Consider the following 21679-nt stretch of genomic DNA (forward strand, 5'->3'; position numbering starts at 1 on the left):
AGGGGAGACAGTGTTGTATCATGGGATACGTAGTCTGGCTAGGGAAGCTAGCCCATATGAGAAAATGGGCCCAGGAGATATCTGAACTATTGCTCCCATGAGGCATCATAAGGAAATGTAGTTCAACAAACCAAAATATTTTTATGTATATTGATCCAAGCTGCGACAAAATATTTCATTGCATTTTTCAGAATGGAAAAATCAAGAAAGCTTTGGGAAAAATCAGAATTTTCCCCAAACTGCATTTTCAGTCAAAAAACATTTGGATGGAAACATTCCTGACCAGCCCTATTAATTATATGTGGATAAAAAAAAGATTCTTGTAATTGGGTAGATCATACATTTTTGACAAGGTCCCTCATAAAAGGTTATTATGGAAAACTACAGAAAGAGGGGCTAAATCTGTTCACAGATTGAAAATTGGGTAAAGAAAAAAATTAAGTGATGATGAATAGTTGACTAGTCAAAGTGGTAATTAGTTAGGAACCCCCAGAGACCTATTTTTGGAACAGCGTTACAGAATGTGTAGTCCAGCTGCCAATCCAAACGCTTTCAAGGACATAAAACATGGATAAAATGATGATAGAGAATTAGGAAAATTGGGGGATATATATGGGTAAGTGATTTATGTTACGGGACATAACCTCAGTTCGGATAAGGAGGATGTAGGGATTGCAGGGAATTGGAGAAATGGGATTTTACTGTGTATTTATTAATCACTTGGAAGAAGAAATGGACAGCAAGTTGGTGAACTTTGCCAATGATGCAGAATTGTTTCAATTATCAAATGCTATGGAGAACTGTGGGAAATTTCAGATGAATATAAACACACTGGGAGATTTGGCCGCAAAATGACGGATGCAATTTCACATGATTAAATGTAAAGTAATGCACAAGGGCAAAACAAACAGAAGCTTCTCTGAAACTCTGGCCTGTGAACTTGCAGGATGTACACGGGGGAGAAAAAAGCCTTAATCGTGGTAGGTAGCTTGTAAAGATGGACTGAAACTTCAGCTGGTGGAAACTTGTCTGATTCTATTGTTTTCAAGGGAGCTATGCTGATTTCCCTCCGCTGAAGGTCTGCCCCGTCTTTACTAACTACAGAAGTGCTGCCTGTACTTTTCTTTAAAAAGTGCTAATGTAATGTTACAAATTTCACTGCTCAGAATCAAACATGCAAAAGTTAAGGAGGCCCATCTGCTCTTATGAAATTATGAGTTTCATAATTACATGATCTCATGATTTCTTGCTCCCCCCCACTCTCCTCATGTGGAGCTTCTGAGTTGTACACAAGAGAGTCTTCCAACTCCTATGGAGCAATTTAGCTGCACACGAGTGAGACACCTCCCTACAGCAGAGCTTAGATCAAGGTTTCAGTGCAGAGCTCCAGCAACAGAGAAGCTAGGCTACATGAAAAAATTAACACATTCACACAAAACTTTAACAAATGTTGTCCGAGGCACCCTGCCCCTTGCCCATCTTTCCATATGCCTCAGATGCTGCACTCCTGCCCCCTTTTTTTTAAGCTCCCACGTCTTTCTCCCACAAGGTCTGCAAACTTTATAAGGAAATGGGAGAACTGGATTATGGATAGGTATCCTAGATTTATATAGTTTCATATAGATCAAAAGACGAGACTAGTTAGTTGCCTATTAAGTACCAAATGAGTATTTCACCCTGTTTAATTATGAATGTCCTTAGCCAGATGACTAATGAGGGCCTAGTCATGCACTATGGCTAAGATTTTCATAAGTGATGGGAGTGTGACTCACTTTTGGGGTGCAATTTGAGACTCCCTAAAAAGGCTTGATTTTCAGAAAGCGCTGAAACTTCCAACCGCTGATAACTGGATCCCTCCCTTTGAGGCCTCTCAATTTGTGCCTCCAAAATCAATCATCGCTTCTGACAGTCGTGGGGTATCTGTTTAGCTAGGATAGCTTCAAACTACCATCTTCCTTTAGATTCTGGAAGCTACCGTAAAGCCGTTTGCTGAAGCTTTGCAGCACCCCATAAAAGTTTGGCAAAGGCCATTCCTAAGGTATGAAAGCATCCCAGCAGGATGGCCAGAGTGAGCATACAGACCTAACATTAATTGGATTGTACATTTGAAACCATTTTGATGAGATTCGCTCACCCAAATAAACAATTTTCAAATTAAGCCCAATGTGTGCTAATAATTTTGCTCCCTGGGTTGAATAAATCTATAAAACAGTCACCAATGGAGAAGAATGGCTTTGTCTCAAGACTTCTGGCAATTAAACTCCTTTGCAGATATTGATCTTAACCCTTTAAACACCAAACAAAGCCATGATAGTGTTGCAAACAAGATAGGAAGAGAAGACTGTTTGTTGATACTCTGCGTTCTATCCTCCAACTCTCCGTAACTTGTTGTGAGGTGTTAGTACCCACCCTAATGACTACTGCAAGGGACTGCTGCAAACAAGGTCTAAAGACATCTTGGTCTGTTATTCCTTTGCATAGTTAACTGTGCAGGATAACATAAGAACCCAGCCCTGTGAAAGTATCTCACTCCTAACCTGCCAGGACTGTTTCTAGGATCTTTAAGCTCCCATTCCCATTCAGTCCTTGGCCTTCTGCAGAGGCTGATAACAATGACCAAGTAATGGCTGCAATATGCACCACTGTCCATCCTGAACTGGACTGAGTCCACTGTCTATTTCAAAGAACCCATGCCGAACAGCTATCAGCACTAAGTTTACTACCAACCTGGGCTAGACGTGAACCAGTAACCTAGAGGTTAATCCTATTTTTCAATATCCCATTACCAGTGCCCTCAAGACAACTGCCCCCCAGTCTTTGCCGCCCTGAATACCTTGTCATCAGCTTTTAGCAACAAATACCAGTTATTATAGTTCAATCTGTTTATAAACGAAAAACGTAGGCACTTCTAAAAGAGCCTAGCATGAGGGGTCCTGGCCCATGACTCGGGCTTGTAGATGTTATGGTAATACAACTAATAAAGAATAATAATATATGTGCATATGCACTGGAATCCAGCTGAGAGGGCTGTAAGTGCACAAAACTGCCGAAGGCCCTTTATGATGCATCTTTTCCTTGATTCCCTGTAAGACTGAATGGACTTCATAAATCATCCCCTGCAGGCCTTGTTATTCAGATGCACCATTTCCTTGAAAGGGCCGTGTGACAGGCTACTCCCACTGTTCAACTATCCTGAATGTGCAAAATGTAATTGTAGACTCCCCAGACCATTGGAAGGTGGGTGTGTTGTATCTGTGTGGTCCATGATGGCTGACGGTCCCTGCCTTGAACCTTGTGAAGTCATTTACACCTGTGCAAAGAGTGTGCAAAATGCTATCATCGGATGCTTCGCATACTTCCTGTGTGACCTTCGGCAAGTCACTTATCGTCTCTGTGCCTCAGTTTCCCATCTGTACAATAGGGATAATAGTACTGCCCTGCCTCACAGGGTTGTTATGAGGATAAGTGCATTAAAGATGCTATGATGATCAGGGCCACAGAAGTACCTTATAAGATAGAAAGACAAAGTCACATTTTACACTCACGTCACCCGGGGTAAGTCACTACGCAGGCTCTCGGGCTGCAGAGAATCTAGCCCACCATCTTTAACAATAACAGCAAGATGTTAATTGGAGACTTCATTTATTGTTCCATTCAAAACATACATAATGGAAACTAATGTCCTCTTATCCTGCATCTGTCCTCTAGGGTGTACCGGGCTCTCCAGGACAGCCTGGACCGAAAGGTTCCAAAGGAGATCGAGGAGAAAGAGTAAGTTAAAACTTTTTATCACATGTAAAGATTCACAACCAATTTTGGGCCAGCTCCTCAGATGGTGGAAATCAACATAGGTCCACTGAAGTCAGGGGACCATCTCTGACTAGGTGAACATAAGTTCAGAATATTATGCAAGAATCAGTAAGGGAAACCATTGCAGAGGCAGAGGGGACATGTTATTTTCACAGGGTATAAGTTACCTCTGAAAGTTTCAGAGTAGTGAACACTTGATCCATAATGTCTATTAGGAACAGATTTTACTATAAACACTTTAGTGTTTACCTAGCATTTTACACTTTAGTGTTTACCTAGCATTTTAGATGGTTTAGCTCAGTTATCATGTTGCGACTGGAAAAGAAGGGCAAAGCATGTTAGAGAGAATAAGAACTATTCTGAAACGGAGCCATTTTTCAGGGTCAAATAATGTTCTTAAAAGGTTTGCTTTTACTTCACATTTTGTCACGTTCTCGCTATCCTTGCTTATTTTGTCAAGAACATAGAAGTGTTAATGCCCAAAATACAGCAAGAGGAGTTTGCTGAGTGTTGTTTCCAAGCTGGCCAAGATTAGGAAGTACCAAAAAAAAAAACCCCAAAACCACATGCGAGAGCCTCTTCTCACCAGGTTACCAGCCCAGTGTCCAGGCAGACTAAAGAGGTTCAAAGCAGTATTTAAACTTTTGGATGCTTCTGCTATCCCAATCCTCCAAAACTCTTCAGGACTGCCCGTCACTTACTGTGCCAGACTATGGCCTGTGGACCATTGGTGACTTGCGGAGATCCTTCTAGGAGGGGCTGTAGAATGAAATCTTCTAAGAATTTAGCACAGGGGGAACTGGATTGATGAGAGAGAATCCTTGTGAGGAGATTTTGTCCACAAAGTGAAGCTACAGAATGAAAAAGTTACCATTAATGGTGTTTGCAGCATGTTCTGGAAAGGAAAGAAAGCTGCATAAAAGTTTTAGTGCTAAGTTTCCAGTATGTGCCCAGAGCAGGAGTCAGGTGGCTGCAGCCTTAATATATTTCCTTTCTTTAAAGAGGCATTACCTGCATATAGATTTAGGTGGAGCTCATGACTGGCAAATCAGGTAAACAAATCATCTGCATTTGCCAGTTTCTCTCCCATCTTCCCCCTTCTGTTTGCTTTTTTCAGTCTGAAGGGCAGAACAATGTTTGTAAGGGCTTAGAAAGGCAAATGCCAAATGCAGTTTGATTAGTTTCAGATGAGCTTGGAGACTCTCCAAGCCCATGAGCATAACTAGTGACAGGCTTAACCTGCATCGCTCCAGATTTTACATTAGGGCAACAACAACAATTCAAACTAGATTGTACAATACATACACTGAAAGCAAATAAGACACAGAGGTTGCTGATAAATGTAGTGGTCTTTCAGACCTAGCTACCAAATACTGCTTATCTCAATTAGATGTTTATTTCAGTTTTCAGTGAAGGCCACTTTTATTTATGAAGAGAGCTCTGTATGTAACTAGACATTTGACTTCTTTATAGGTGACTTAATTCCATAGGTTATGCCATTGCTAAATATTACAGATTAGAGCTGGCTGAAAAATTTTCAGTGGAACAGTTGTGTTGAAACTGAAATATTTGACGTGAAAATGTCTATTTTGCTGACGTTTGATGGGAAAACATCTAAAAAATTATTTTAGACTCATTTCATTTGGAAAAATATCAGATGTTTTGTTTCATTTCATTTTGACTATTTATATATAATAAATATAACAACATTTCAACATTAGAAAAAGACTGTTTTGTTTTGATAAATAGAAATTGTTTAATTTCCATTCTATAAGTTAGTTTGAAATTTCTACTTTTTGTTTTGTTTTGGAACAAAAACACAATTTTGGAATTCCCTGGGGAATGGGAACTCTATTTTCCAACTAGCTCTGTTATAGATGAATGGCAAAGCAGTAGTTAAAGCTTTCATTGGCAGAAGAAAATAACATTTCTATATAGGATGGTGAGTATGACATGGTATTGAGAAAGTAAATAGGAAAGTGTTTTTTACCCTTTAACACAGCACAAGAACTAGGGGTTAACTGATTAAATTAATAGGTAGCAGGTTTAAAACAAACAAAAGGAACTATTTCTTCACACAATGCACAGTCAACCTGTGCAACTTGTTGCCATGGGATGTTGTGAAGGCCAGAAGTACAATTGGGTTCAAAAGAGAATTAGATGAGTTCATGGAGAATAGGGCTATCAATGGCTATTAGCCAAGATGGTCAGGGATGCAACCCCATGCTCTGGGTGACCCTAAACCTCCAACTGCTAGAAGCTGGGCCTGTATGACTGGGGCTGGATCACTCAAAATTACCCTGTTCTGTTCTTTCCCTCTGAAGCATCTGGCACTGGCCAGTCAGAAGACAGGACACTGGGCTAGATGGACCACTGATTTGAACCAGTATGGCCGTTCTTATGTTCTTACCTATTGTTCACCCATATAAATGTTCTTTCCAAGTCAATGAAAGATCAATCTAGACATTGTGCAGGCTTTTTAACACTGATAATATCTGCTGGCTTATGGTCATGAAATCCCTGGCCACCCACGCTGCTTTTATCATCAGTCTGTAGGGGGAAGTGCACGCTGCACCTTTGAATTAGTGTTGGCATCACGTGGACAAAGTGCAGAGACTGTGTAAGCTGATGAAGGCCAGAGCAGAACAACCGGGAGGGGCCCATCTTACTATCAATATTTGAGAATAAACAAGATGTCTTGATTCATAGATTCCAAGGCCAGGAGGGAACATTATCATCTTCTAGTCTGACTTCCTCTATAACACAGACCGTACAACTTCCCCAACATAATGACTAGAGCAGAACTGTTAGAAGAAACATCCAATCTCAATTTAAAAATTGTCAACGATGGAAAATCCACAATGACCCTTGGTAAATTGTTCCAACGATGTATCTCCTGCCACCTTAGTTCAGTGAATTGCTACGGCCTGATTCACGCAATGCAGGATCTAAGCAACTCATATCCTTTCAGTGGGGACAGTTGGGCCTTATTATATTTTCTCCTTCTCATCAGTATATAGTTCTGCCAGCAGTTGTCACCAAGTGTCGCACAGGTCTCTCTAATGCAGTGTTTTTGATATAGTATCTTGTGCTGAATTGGTTCTTCATATAAAACCAGTGAAGCAACAGTTAGGAAAAAATATATATATGAAAGGCAGCTCTACTTTTCTGGCAAATGCAAAATCCTACATCCAGCTGGAAGGTTCATAGCAGCAAAAAAAGCAAAAAAAGGGATATGGAAGGGGTGGCTATAGCAGGTCAGAAAATGGAAAGTATATTCTGCACAATATTTAGAATGCAATGAAAGGTTTTTTTCAATTCATTTGAAAATTTTCAGATTTTCTTGAGAAAATAATTTTGAGCCAATTTGAAATCAATCTAAATTTTAAAAAAATTCATGTTAGGGGTACTTCCCTCTTTTTTCCAGAGGGGAAAAAGAGGGGAAAGGGAGGAAAAGGCAGTAGAGGAAAGGAAATACAAAAATGGCCATTTTGATTCCTTTTTATTTGAACCAAAACAAATATTTTTCAAATGGGTTTGAAACTGTTGTTTTGAATCGTTTCACCCAAAACCGCCCCAGAAAATTTAGAATATGAAAATTATGAAAAAAAATTGTATAATTCAAAAAGCCATTTTTCATCAAAAAAATCTATGCAGAGAAATTTAGTTGTGGATAAGAGGGTGAGCATGTGTGCAGAAGACAACTAAAAGGGTATGTGATGGAGTTTTAAGGGAAAATATAATTAGATATTGCAGTCTTTTGTTCAATGGCGCAGTCTTAGCCTATCCATTATACTACATGGAAGAATGTTGTATTTGGGGGGAAAACTCAAGGGCCAAATTTCTCCCCGCTTTAACTTAGTTGACGTCTCTGAAGTTCAAGAGGCTGCAAATCCATTTTACAAAGATCGGCCTGAGATCCTGAACCAAACTTCCCCAAATGTTGAGAGGATTCAGAACTAGTGCTTGAGAGAGATTACCCATTTTGCTGCCTGCTTGAATGCTGAAAGCAATAAAATTGAGGGAAAAGAACTTTCGCGCTGTCTCATGAGTTTATTTGTTAAGCCATTTTAATTCCACTGGTAAAATTAAATTTTGTTATCAAATGGGGAAAAAATGACACTTGCTTTATTTCCAACAGGGGCAAGCAGGTCTGTCTGGAGAGAGGGGCAATAAGGGACGGCCTGTAAGTGACGTGTGTGTGCGCGCATGCGTGAGAGAGAGACAGACAGACACACACACGCAGAGACAGGGTGCGGGTGTATGTCATGTCCAGCACATTAAATACCACCTGGCTGGACTGTGGCTGGTACAACAAGTTCTCTCTGGATGCTAATACAACATCCAGGTCAGGAGACAGCATCTCCGAGGTCTGTGGAAATGAAACACTGCATTTTAGTGCTACGCTTTAGAGTTAAGTGGACAAAGCAGTAGAAAATACCCTGTACCTGCCTGGGATTGAGGAGCTCGACTGCATGATCTCATAGGTCTTCTCTCTCTCTCTCTGCTGGATCTAGGAGTGGGGCTAGTAGTCTAGCAAAAAGAGCTTGTTAAGAAGAGAAGTGCTCCACCAACCATAGTTCTTCCCTCAGGTAGCAAAAGATTTGTGCAGAAGATAGATCTGACGTACCACCTCTGCTTTACCCTGATGAGGCCAGATTTGCTCTAGCGTCTATGCTTGTTTATCTGTATTGTGGTAGTGTCTAGTGGACCCAGTCATGGATCACAACTCCGTTGTGCTGGGTGCTGTACGAACAGTCTTTGTGTTCGGTCTCTGCTGCGAAGTGCTTACAGGCTCAGCAGAAGCCAGCCTGGTGACATCCTGCTGGCACGAAGAGGGTTGAGAGGGGCCGTGGCAAGGTGGATGAAACCTTCCTATTGCCGGGGAGGGGGCACAGGTGGACAGCAATGATCATGAAGGGGTCATGGCCAGTGAAGCAGGAAGGACATGCTAATTCAGCGCAGCCCCACAGGAGCTGCCTCCTACCAGGTCTCCTGTTGACAGGACTATAAAGCTGCCTCCCATGTTGGAACTCTGAACAGACCATCTGCCCTGTGGCTAAGCCGTTGAAATTCCACCAGCAAGCCTGAACTCTCCAACCCTCCTTTATCTGCAAGACTGGGCTGGAAATCTCTCGAACAGGCTTTCTCCCACTAGTTCTGGGACTACCAGCTTCTGGCCAGGCTGGGAATCCTCTGGAACAACTTCTCTCAAGCTAAGACCACATTTACACATGCAGGTCTGGTAAAAACAAAAAATATTAGGGAGAAGTGAGTGAATCCAACCAAGAGTTGGGTTCAGTTTGAGTTTGGGTGAAAATGTTGTGGGGCGGGGGAGGTCAGAGGGCTCTTGTTTTGCCTGACATGGTTGTCTCCCATCTCTACTACTATCTTGCTCTGCTTTAAATATCTCTGCCAGGCCCAATGTTGCTGAGGAGCCAAGCTCTAATCCCAGCCACCTTACTCAGCAGTTCGTGGACCTTTCCATTGCTCTTTATTTAGCTTGTGGTTTACTCTGTGTATGCCATCTGCTGCTTGGGAAATGCAGACACTTCCTGATTAGATGAGTGGGCAGCAGGGGAATGTCAGACAAACTGTCGCAATAACTAGGGATCTTTCTTCAGTAGAAATGTAATGAGCATCTTGTAGAGAGGTGGAGGGTGATGTGGCTAATTAACGGGACTCTTGCGTAGTGGATATGGATTTTTCTGGAAAAATAAGCGTAGAGGCAAAGGGTGCATGTTTGGAGGGGGTTCTAGTTAACTCCCTGCTGGTTTTAGTGTAAAGCGTTGCTTACGGGGAAAGCCTCACGATACGCACATGGTTTTGGTCGAGGTCTCTGGCCGCAGCCATCAGACAATGGTTCGTTGCAATGCAAACATCATATAGCTCAGGTCGCTCTGGGCCAAGTTCAGCTGTGGTGTAAATGGGTAGACACTCCCCCCAGCCAGCAGGAGCTGAATTTCACCCTGTCTAAACGAACAGATGACATACATCGTGATTTCAATTTGCTTTCTGCTGATGGGGCTTTTTTGAGGGAGGGGATTTGAATGACTTTGGATAGCAAATCTCCTCGTTTACATGGAAATTTGTTTCTCTCATCTTAGGGTGAACCAGGCAAGAAGGGTGAAGAAGGAGATAAAGGGGCTGATGTAAGAAAACACTTACTGCTGCCTGGTTTGTGTCTCGGTAAAAAGAGGGTTTACTCCCCTTGGGACCATACCCTGTCCTTGTTCTGTGTGCAGGACTCCCGGTAATGTAAATGGAGGAGTGGGGGGATTGCAAAGATAAAAGGGCAGATGATGCAGGTGGCATTAACCTTGGCTTCAAATATCCATGGGCACTGGCATGTTCAAAATCTGGATCCAAATGTTTTTGGCTTGATCAGCGTCTGAGTGCCACACAAGTATTAATGGATATGTATCCTTCCCGCACCCCTGTGAGAGAGGGCAGTGCTATTATCCCTATTTTACAGATGGGGAACTGTGGCCCAGGGTAGATTGAGAGACTAGCCCAAGGTGACAAGGAAGGCAGTGACTGAGCTGGGAATCTTGCGTCATTGCCCAGTGCTTTATCAACTAGCCCATCCTTCCTACCTAGCTGATCCCATATCTAGTAGACTATGGCCCCTGGACGAGATCTGATTTTGTTTTTTCCACAGCATGCTCTGGCTTGCCTGCTGATCCCTTGCTTTACCATTAAATAATCAAGAGTAAGATATGTGCGACCCAGACAACACTCTCTTCCCCAAACCCATACTACTACCGAGATAATTTCACAAAATAGCAGCGAAAGGGTTTCTTGCGACACTTTTCAGTTTGGTGGTACAATGTCAGCGCAGGGAAAGCCAGGCCCACCCAAGTGATGCTCAGAACAAATGTCAGATCTGCTTAGCAAGGAATATTTTATTGTAAAGTAAATAGTGCAGTGGACTGTGGAAACGGGCACAAGCCACAGAGTTTGAATCCAAGCCTCACAGTGTGACAATGTTCAGATTTGCACAGCGGTTGGTTTGGCCCATTATGGAAATAGGAGCCAGCTGAAAATTTTGGATCTGGCTCCAAACCTCTCCAAAATTTTAGAGATGCCAGAATTGGGGTTTATAATTGAGGCTTTTTGCCTCATTGCTTTCCTTTGGCTGTTTATAGAGACATCTCCCTATTCTCCACAGATTTGCAACCTGGTTTTGTTTTATGAAATCATTAGTGGTTTCAGGGGCTACATTAGCATTGTAGCCTTGGAGGATTGCATTATAAAATTAAATAATGTACCTATGCTGTAGACACACACAGAGGTTTTGTTTTTTCCTTCTTGCAGGGAGAAGGAGTTCAGCAACTTCGAGAAGCCCTGAAGATTTTAGCCGAGAGGGTGTTAATTCTAGAGCATATGATAGGAATTCATGGTGAGTGTGTCTCAGCCTGTGGCTAAACATTGCTTTTCTGGAGACGTTAGTGTGGGAACAGAGTGACATCCATCTAACAGCTCTAGAATTGGCTAGTTCTAGACTCCTAGAATATGACTCTTCTTTTCACCTGCTCTCTCAATGAGCTGCTGGATGCGAGGGCTCACTGCTGGTTCAGCACAGTAGCTGATTTTAAAAGTAGGTGTCTAAAATTAGGCTCCAAATCCATAATGAGGTGACTAAAGTGGCTGAGTTTTACACATTGAGCACCTGCAGCTGTCAGATTCACTGGAGTTACTCTGTCTTTACACTAGTGCAGGGGTAGGCAACCTATGGCACATGTGCCGAAGGCGGCATGCGAGCTGATTTTTCAGTGGCACTCACACTGCCTGGGTCCTGGCCACTGGCCCGGGGGGCTCCGCATTTTAATTTAATTTTAAATGAAGCTTCTTAAACATTTTAAAAAACTTATTTACTTTATATAACAATAGTTGAGTTATATATTATAGATTTATAGAAAGAAAGAGACCTTCTAAAAACATTAAAATGTATGACTGGCACGCGAAACCTTAAATCAGAGTGAATAAATGAAGACTCGGCACACCACTTCTGAAAGGTTACCGACCCCTGTACTAGTGCATAATACGCCCCACCGACACATTTGTATTATAATCAGTAGTACAGAGCCAGTTTAGCAGCAGACCATGTTGTGTTCTGCTTCATGGAACCGCTACAAAAATGTTCTCATTACAGAGTCTTTGGGCCAGACCCTCAGCTGCTATCAATCGAAAGTCCCTTGTTCACTTACATCAGCTGAGGATCTGGCCTTCTTAGTATTCGTCATGTTTGACGGACCCTAGAACGGGCCAGGCCTGCAAATCCATAATCCAGGCAGCTCCCCTGATTAAAATTCAGAGAACACTGATTTTTGGAAACTCTTAGTGTCTCACGTGCTCCTACTATTTAAAATGAAGCACTCAATATTTTGAGTGATTCAGTTGGAACCATTTCCCTCCCCACCAGTGCCGCAGGCCTTTCGTCAGAGGAAAGCGGGTTTTCTGATTCTCACACATCAGAGTTTTCTCTGCTGCTGATGCAACAAAGAGAAATCACTTGCTTTGGGGCAGGGGCTCCAATGCCTTGACAGATGCATAGCTTGCTCTGCATAATTGTTTCCTATAGAAATGGTTGGCGTAAGGGGGAAATGTTTTGGATCTGTTCACGATTATGTTCTCTCTGTGCCTTTCAGAGGTTGATTGGGGCTTTTGGCACCAACACAAATGCTTCTTGGCCAAGCACCATTTACTTCCTTCAGTGCTGCTGGCACCCTTGTCCTCGCCTCGTCCATAAAGCGAGGCACTGCTTTGCCCTCTTTCAAATCTCTCTGCAAGATCCACTCCCACGGGGCCGTCTTTGTGAAACCGGCAACAGCTAACAGCCCGTGGGGACTTCTGATAGTTATATGGCTTCTGTGAAATTTTCAAATGTACCAAAGTGACTTAGGCGCTTAAAGCATGTGTCTTATTGAAAGTCAATGAAACTCAGGCTGCTAAATCCCTGTCACTTTCTAAAATAGGACTTAAGCACTTTTGGAAATGTAAATCCATGAATGTATTGGGTTGCCTTGTCCTCCCCATCCCCATTCCTCCTGACTTGTTACTCACATTTTTTGCCTCTCTCTTCTGGCCAGGGACTGTTTTTCACCCTGTATTTGAATAGCACAGTCAGGGACCTGTAATTAGAACCTCTAGGTGCAAACATAATACAAAGAACTAAGAAAAGGAGGAAGGGGGAAACATAGGGTTCAAGCACCAGGGAGGTGAGCAAGAGATTATGTGGGAGGAAATCCACTGTATCGACGTTCGTGCTCTGCCTGGGGCCACAAAAGTCAAGAAGGTAGCCAGAAAATGTAGGGCTTGATATAGGCCTGTTTGTTCTCTCAACGTAATAAGATTTAAAATTAATTTGATACACAACTGCCTTAAAGTTGAGGACATTAAGATGTTCTAAGCCAATCCGACAGCAGGAACAGTTACTCGCCCTCCCAGCTGGTCAGCACCCTGGGGAATGTACTTGATAGTTCAGCGAGACAAGGAATTTGCAAAATATTTACAGCACGGCTAGAACATGAGCACTTGACAACCTCAGCATTACCCGTGATCGCATCACCTCATGACTTGCATAGGCCTGCACTAGCACAATCCGGCATGCTTTGTACGGCCACTTTCCTTTTGAAGAATACGCAGGCAGCCTAAAGCTCCAAGCACTTTGCATTGGGTGTGACTCTCCAGTGCCCTTTACCTTGTGCATCCATTTATACTAGCGTAAAGTACGATCAAAGGGGAATGGCAGCATTTTAACACCCGCTTGGCATTGGTGTAAATGACTTGAAGGTGCAGGGCAATGGAAAACTGGGCACAGCAAGTTGAGTGAATTGATTAACGGTTTGGCTTGGTCTGCTCCACACAGATTTTACAGCAGTGTAATAGTGTCGGTTAACGGGTGATTTACCAGTATAGGAATTGTATTTATATTTAATTTCCAAACTTTGCCTCAGTCTCTGTTTATGTACAATTTAAAAATGTAAATACATCACAAAATAGACCCTGCGTCAATTAAAGGCTGCCACCCGCCCCCACGACAATTCAATGGGAAAGCGTACAGGCTGTCTGATAGGAGAGGGAAAAGCAAGGTCTAGAGTTGAGGGCCACTCACGGAGGATGTCCTACTCACAGACATTTAAATTAATTAGCTCAAGCACCACCATTGATCTCAACTGCTGGGAGACAGTTAAGGTTAGTAGGACCTAGAGCAATGTAGGCTTTATAGATTAAGACCAATAACGTAAATTGCATCTAAAACTGCACTGGAAGCCAGACCTGGTTATTGCACAGAATTTGCCATTCATGCTGGAAGACAAAGCTTTGTGTTACAGTGACAAGGGATTTAATTCGTCTTAAATTTCCCAACTAACTAATCTATTTTTATAAAGAATTGGTATTGTAGACCCTTCTTGTCCACTCTTTCAGGCCAAAGAAAAGGTTGAATCAGGACCGGCTCTAGGCACCAGCAAACCAAGCACGTGCTTGGGGCAGCACAATTCCAGAGATGGCATTCCGGGAGATTGTGGGTTTTTTTTTGTTTGGGGCAGCAAAAAAACCTAGAGCCGGCCCTGGGTTGAATGCTGGAAGCTGGTTAGGGTCAAAACCAGTGTCTTTAATTAAACTACTACAACCACAGAGTGCAAAGAAAGATCTGTTTGCATGCAGCAGTTCCATTGTAGTGAAATTGATTTTTATTGAGCAGAGACAGCCCCCAAGCTGTGAGGCCACCCCACAATTTTAATCGGCTGGCGCTAAGGATCCGACCCTGCTCCCGCTGTGGGCACTGAGATTTTTGCCATGACTTCTGTGCAGGAGCCCCAAGCCGAAATGCCAATTGCATGCTATCATAGTCAGACAAAGCGCCAGAATCCACGTGGTTTTTGGAAACCAAAACCACCACCCAAGCAACAAAGCAAAACATACCAACAAAAACCTTTCCCCACGCAACAGGATGGAAGCTTGAGATAATCAGAGCGGATTAACCAGCCCTACAGAACAGAACAGCAGGACACAGGAAAAGCCCACTTTTGGCAATGCTTATTTCCAGCTAGCGCAGCACAAATCCCTCTGCACTGGGGTACTCGCTTGAATTAGAAATACTGCGTGATGTGAGCAGCCCAGTGCTGGAGGTCTGGGCTCTTGGCAGTGAAACAAATGAGTGTCCATTACTGAGTGCAAAAGGAAAAGAAACAGGGGCATTAACATTGAAGAGTCAGCATTATGGATTGGCGTGTCTAAGCACTTGAAAAGGACAGTGGCCATAGACCACCTGTACAATTAGCGTTATGGGGCAGGATCATTGTAGAAAGGCTCCTTGCCATAAGAGGAAGCCTGGGCCGGTGTCTAAGGTGCTGGGAGACCAGACTGCTGGGATTTATTGCCAGTGGTCGCTAATTAGGTGTGTGACCTGGGGTAAGTCACATAGAATCATAGACTATCAGGGTTGGAAGGGACCTCAGGAGGTCATCTAGGCCATCACCGCTCTGTGCCTTGGTTTCCCCATCTAGAACGTGTGTAGTGATACTTGGTAACTCCTCAGGAGTGTTGAATCTCAATGAATGTTTAAATGACCTTTGCCACGTCTATAACTGCTGACAACTAAGGACCACAAGGCACTGCTGTTAGGATTAATCGTGTTGATTATGGAGCTGCCTATGGATCAGCTGAGAACAAACCCCATTGTGCTAGGCGCTGTACAAACAGAGTAGTAGGCAGTCCCTTCCCCAAAGAGCTTACACTCTACAAAGAAACAGGGGAAGGGGTATGCTACACAAGCGGCATGAGCAAGGGGATAGTGGCAAAGGTCATGTTAGTTCCCTTTTTTTGTTTTGGGAAGTGAGGAGTTAGGTAGGAGCGTACCAGCTAAATGGAAAGAAAAGTGAAGGGAGAGAGGACATTGAAGGGAAGGACAAGGACTTTGTTTTTTCTTTAATAGGAACCACTCAGGCCTTCAGCACTGTACATTTGCTCCTTACCCTGCCCCGCCTATTAAATAAACTCTCCCTTGGCTTGATCTCCTTTCAGATTCTTTATCTTCCATGGAACCAGGCTCAGGGCAAGAAGTGATCCTAGGCTCCTCTCTACGAACGAGCATCAAGATCAAACGAGGTGGTCCTGAGCAGCGGCCCCAGCCCTATCAGATCCTCGCTTCGCTGCTGGAGGACACCGAAGCCAAAAGGAAAAGCAACTGAATGAAAGAGGAGCATTTGTGCATTCTAAAGCCCGTTCCCGGATTAAAGATACAGTATCCTAGTGCGTAATCACCGTGTGCAGAAGGAAGTAGGTAGGAGGCTCCTGGGTTAGCAGTAGGGTTTCTTTGCCTGGACACTGCTAAACCATTACTGCAGGGAATGTCTTAACTGTAGCTCAAAGGCTCTTATGAAGAGCAATTTCTCTTCCCCCCTCCTTCAGAATACACCAAATGGCAGATATTCTTAAAAACTATCCCTGGAAATGGATACCCCCCAGCCCTCTTCAAGGGGCTTGATCCTCCCCCTCACAAATTATTTGTTTAAAAGACTGCATAGCTGGCTCAGACATCATTCAGTTCTACTCTAGCTCAGAGCAAAAGCCCTGAGCAACATTATACTATTATGTTTAAAAATAACCAGATGCCACCAAGTTTTTTGTTTTCACACTATAATTTCCAGTTGAAGATAGCCCTTTCAGAACTCCACTAAAGCTATGGAAATCTTTCTTTTTAAAGAGTAGAGTGAAAAATTAAGAACTAATCACTTATTTGACAAATTTCATCTCTCTTTATGGCGTGTCTTTCAACAGATCATGATTTGTCTCAGATGTGCTGGCTCTTCACAATCTTTGGCAAATTTCATTTACTCTTGGGCTTTCTGATTGAAATTTAAAATCAGGGAGTTGAGCTGTGTTGACTGGTTGTGTGAATGGTGTCATATAGACCTTCTGGTATTCCTTCTGTTCCCTGATAGTAAGCTGTTCGTGCAATCAGGTTTCTGGTATAAATAATTACAGAATGTAAAATTTGCTTTTCATGCATATTCAAGATCAACATTCTTTTTGCAAACATTCATAGCAAGCAAGACAAAATTGTATGAAAGTTTGCATAAAGTGAACACAAAATAGGTATAAACATAGCCAAGAAAAATTAATTTCTTATTAGGAACAAATATGCACTGAAAATGTTTTGCAGTATTTACCCAGCTTTAGACATAAATTGGAACTATTGATATAGCTTTCTTTCTATTGTGGGTATTTTTAAAAGTATCCACCATCTCCTACTGGTTTGAATCTGGAGGCGGTGTGTTGGCAAAACACAGTAGAAGGATTAGACTCTTGCCAGTGGCTTGATCTTGCAGTGAAATGTTCAATCATTTTACTTTTTGCAATAGCTCTTATTGTTGGGGGAACAGAAATTTCACACCTGCTGTCCAATCAAATTGGACAAGTTAATGTTATTCATGTAGACAATTAATTTACTTTTTTTTTTAATAGCGGGTTTGAATGACCAAAGCAACTGATAACAGGTTACAGAATTTTTCACTGTTCAGTCACTGGTTCAAATCCTCTCCAAGGCACTAGTGAACAAATGTTGTTGTGTCTCTATTTGGTGGCTTAAGTAAATTCATAGCATCACTCGGGCTCGTTCCTAGTGCAAACTGTATCTACATCAAAAAACCACCATTGCAATTTATTAGCCCCTTTGTTGGCAACCTCAACAGAGAGAGCTGAATGGCCCATGGAGACAGAAGTACCCTCTTACTGCTAAAGGTGGCCCTCCCAGGTCAGGATGGAGGCATGTGGAATGCTGAAAACTGGAATCTGCACTGCCAGTGGATGTAGTCTGTGCCTAGAATAAGGGGCTCGGGCGCTTTCAGTCTGGCTTAGCCGAACACTAATTTTAAAAAGTGTGAGATATTTATGTATGTACGTGTGCACACACACAATCTCTCTGTCTACAAAGATACCAATAACTATATCAAAACATCCATATCAGGCCTCTAGACCGTATTGCATCACCAGCCATAAATAGTTTAAAACCCACCCCAAGTGAATAGATTTACATCTTTAAAACTACCACCATTTTACAAAGAATAGGTGAAGGGGGAGGCTGATAGCATATGTTCCTAACAAACAAAAAGCAACATCTTGAGCTGATGATGTGGTCCGCAGAGAAAGCTCCCCATGCAACACCGTTAAACAATATAAACAGCCACTGAAGGCCCAAAAGCTGCAGTAAATTTATTTCCTTAACGTACTTTTGAATTCTGGCACAGACTAGGAATTGGGGATAACAACTAAGGCTGCATTCCATAGTCAAGGGGTATAGTTATGTCCTTGCTTGGATCCATTTAAGGATGTCATTAGGCAAGCCAAATCAGCCCAAAATGTGGAGGACTGCTGGGGAGGCAAAGCAAAATACAATCAGGTGCTATTCCCCATAAGCCATGAGAGACTTCAAAGAGCTTTAAAGTCAATGCAACACTTTAGGAGATGCAACCATAAAGAGCAGATGTTTCAGTCTCCTGTGCAACTGTGTACATTACATTCTGGGGGAGTTGTGTCTTTGAGATGATGCAGATAAACAGGGAGCAATAACCCAGCCTGGAGAGAATAAAATGGGTTGTCAATATCAGTAAGGCATTGATCGAGAGCAATGGTCACATCCTGGTATGACTTCTAGGACAATAAAATAAGGCCTTCAGAAGAGATGTTAGTTGTAAGCCCCAGGCTACATCCAGTGACTGTGTGTATATAAACAATTCTGAATGAGATCCATATCTTTTAGAAATAGTTGGCAGCCATCTCTCAGTCTAAATGCAAACACGAATGCAAAGAGCACAACTATACCAAGACATCTGGTAGACAAACAACAAAAGCCCTGTGAACATTTTCTTCCATTCACTAATGGAGGTGGAATGGAGTTGTATAAAGGGAATTTAGACCATGAAGTCTTGTTGAGGGACAGCTGTTTTATAACACAGCCATGCCATGCCATATTTGCACTAGTTTTGTTCTTGGACTGGTCTCCTGTTTCCTTTTAAGAAAAACTTAACTACAACACACTTTTATAAGTCAGCCAGTGGTTAGAAATTTACAAGAGGTGCCTGGTCACTTCTGTTGATAGATAATCTGGGGTCCCCTCCTGCACGTATTACCAGGCAGAATGCTAACTAACTACCCTCATGTCTAGTAGTAAGTGTTCAGGAAACTGGTTCCTGAGACATGATGAGAAATCACAGTTTGGTCAAAAGATTTAAGCTGGTCTGAGCTGCATTTCATCTGATCACTAGGAAAGAGTTTTCCCATAGCAGGACCCAGAGGCAAAGCCAAACAACCCTCCAACCTGATATTTAAAAGGGGAAATATCAATATTCTGTTTTGACAATCCCATGGCTGTTGGATGTAATTTGGGAAGGGGGAGAGATATTATGCAGTATGGATTCAATTAGTAGTTCCTTGAAATTTTGGAGTCCCCCAAATGAGTTAAAGGGGACTGTTTTTGTTCCCACAACTTTGTATTTGGGAATTAAAAAACAATTGCATTAGCTTGATGAGTAATCCCTTTAGTTGATTCGCATTTGACTAGCGTGCTGGGTTTTAATTAAATTATGCAGAACAACTTAGTGGTAAAATGAAAAAGTTAATTGAAATGGTTTGCAATTAATCCTAGCAGATTGATTGTCAGAAGGCAGGTTTAGGTTCAGATTGCAACTTCATTTTAATTACCAACTTTCACAGATTTCTATGATGACCTATGTAATTCTTTGCTCCCAACACTCCTTGTTTGCTAAGGGTATGTCTACACTACCTGCCAGATCGGCGGGCAGAGATCGATCCAGCGGGGGTCGATTTATCGCATCTAGTCTAGATGCGATAAATCGACCCCCGAGCGCTCTCCCGTCGACTCCTGTACTCCACCGCTGCGAGAGGCGCAGGCAGAGTCAACGAGGGAGCGGCAGCAGTCTACTCACCGCAGTGAAGACAGTGTGGTGAGTAGGTCTAAGTACGTTGACTTCAGTAGCTGAAGTTGCTTAACTTAGATCGATCCTCCCCCTCCCCAGTGTAGACCAGGCCTTAGCTACATCTATCAATGTGGTACTGTATCTTTAATCTGGGTAACGATAGGACCATATAGTGTGGACATTGTCACTGGACTAGGGTTTAATTCCTCACTAGTAAATCAATTAGACCACATTGTGGTGCAGTCTTAGTTTAAAAAAAAAAAAAAAGTTATAAAGGTGAACATAACCTCATATGTTGACATTAATGATATTTGTGACTAAATAAACCACTCCAACCACATTTTCCATCTTAGGCAGGATACTAAGATTCATTTTAGCCAGAGCATATGCATTGTACCATCTCTGTGTAATATAGGGGGTGGACATATTTCAAATGCATGCTCATTTAGAAGTATACTTTAATTGAAATGTTAGTGCTTTCTCTTACATACATACTGTGCAATACCATAGTGTGTTCTTTTGCCTTTGTTAAGACTTCTTTGGGATTTTTAAAGTACTTCTCTAAACTCCAATACTTTTCAACTTGGATTGGTTCTGGTAGTAGAAAAACAATTTCCCTTGCCTTGAGCTAACCAAAAGCAATGGCTGCATATTGCACAGTAGAATACGGTGTAGTTTATGCACCCCAACTTTCACTAGTGCTCTGGTATCCTCTTGAGAAATAGAGAATGCTTCACTCCAGAGTTTCCAATATGCACTTTTTCTAAAGACTTGACAACAATGCAGGAAAATAGGAATACGCTAGAGCTAAGGGTCATATCCTGCTTCCACTGATGTCCACAGGGCTCTTGCCATTGACTTTAATGGGAGCAAGAATAGGCCACACGTTCCGATCCAGATCTTCAGTTGGTGTAAATTGGGACAGGTCCAGTGATCTCAGTGGAACTATGACCATTTATACTAGAGCTGGCTCACAAACGTTGGCACTGAACCGAAATCCCAGCTCCAATCTATAGAATAAACTTTGTTAAAGCAGAAACCCATCCACTACCCCTATGGCTTCAGGAAGACAGACAAACTAATTCTAGGATTACATGCAGGTAGGTTCTTGATTGACTAATTGGAAATCCCTTCTAGTCCACAATTATGACCTCTGTATTATTCAAGATTCCATTCCATTCTGCTCCAGCACTGGGGGGGGGGGGGGGGGATTAAACTACTTATTCTGAAGTCACGTGAAATCAAAGGTGCTATAAATGTCCATGAAACACATTCCCAATCATAGAAGAAAATGTTAAACTTTTTTCACGTTATTTTACACAGTATTTTTTTTATTTATAGCCGTGTGTTGTGTGCGCGCAAGAGCTCCCAGCTTCCCTAATCGTAATAAGTTCTACAATCATTTGATCTTTTATAGTGAAGTTAGATACAGTATCTTGTGATTGTGTGTAATTTTTAACAGAACAATAACAAATCTCCTCTGACATGATGAGCTCATTTCTGACAGGCTCCAACGTTTGTCATCAGACTTCACTAAAGGACAAAATAAAAAAAAAAAAAAAACACCCAACCTGTTAGCTCCAGATCTTGCATGGTTACTTCTCTGTTTTCATATTGCTGTATTATTGTTCATGGTATCTATTTCTCTTTATTTGCTATGGGGTTTGTTGCTGTATATGGAATGTTTTGTATTCAGCATTTTTTTTTAAACAGAGCAGAGTGGGAACAATATTCAAGAACCCACAACTACCAAAGACCTTTCATGTAATGCACTGAGAAATAAACATACTGTAAGTGAACATGGCATGTTGTAGCCTGTATTTGGAGGTCTTTGGCTGATTCAGGCAGATTCTCTTCCCAAAGGCCTAAATCTCTCTCTCTTGCCACTTCATTTTCTTTCACTGCCTTTAGTAGTATTGTACAAG

At 42.2% G+C, this 21679-nt stretch overlaps 1 protein-coding gene across 3 annotated transcripts in view; it reads left to right on the forward strand.

Moving 5' to 3' along the window:
- The window catches only part of COL26A1 (collagen type XXVI alpha 1 chain), a 224097-nt gene extending 203142 nt beyond the window's left edge, over window positions 1-20955 (forward strand). For 2 of the 3 annotated variants that reach the window (XM_054008486.1, XM_054008487.1), the window contains exons 10-14: window positions 3709-3771; window positions 7952-7996; window positions 9918-9962; window positions 11128-11212; window positions 15841-20955. In XM_054008486.1, coding sequence (XP_053864461.1) covers window positions 3709-3771; window positions 7952-7996; window positions 9918-9962; window positions 11128-11212; window positions 15841-16007 — 405 coding nt within the window. In that variant the 3' untranslated portion in view covers window positions 16008-20955. The remainder of the gene's footprint in view (window positions 1-3708; window positions 3772-7951; window positions 7997-9917; window positions 9963-11127; window positions 11213-15840) is intronic. The other variant, XM_054008488.1, reaches the window with a different exon arrangement.
- Window positions 20956-21679: the final 724 nt, after the last annotated feature.

This window comes from Malaclemys terrapin, chromosome 18, assembly GCF_027887155.1.
Source record: "Malaclemys terrapin pileata isolate rMalTer1 chromosome 18, rMalTer1.hap1, whole genome shotgun sequence".
NCBI classification, from domain to species: Eukaryota; Metazoa; Chordata; order Testudines; family Emydidae; genus Malaclemys; species Malaclemys terrapin.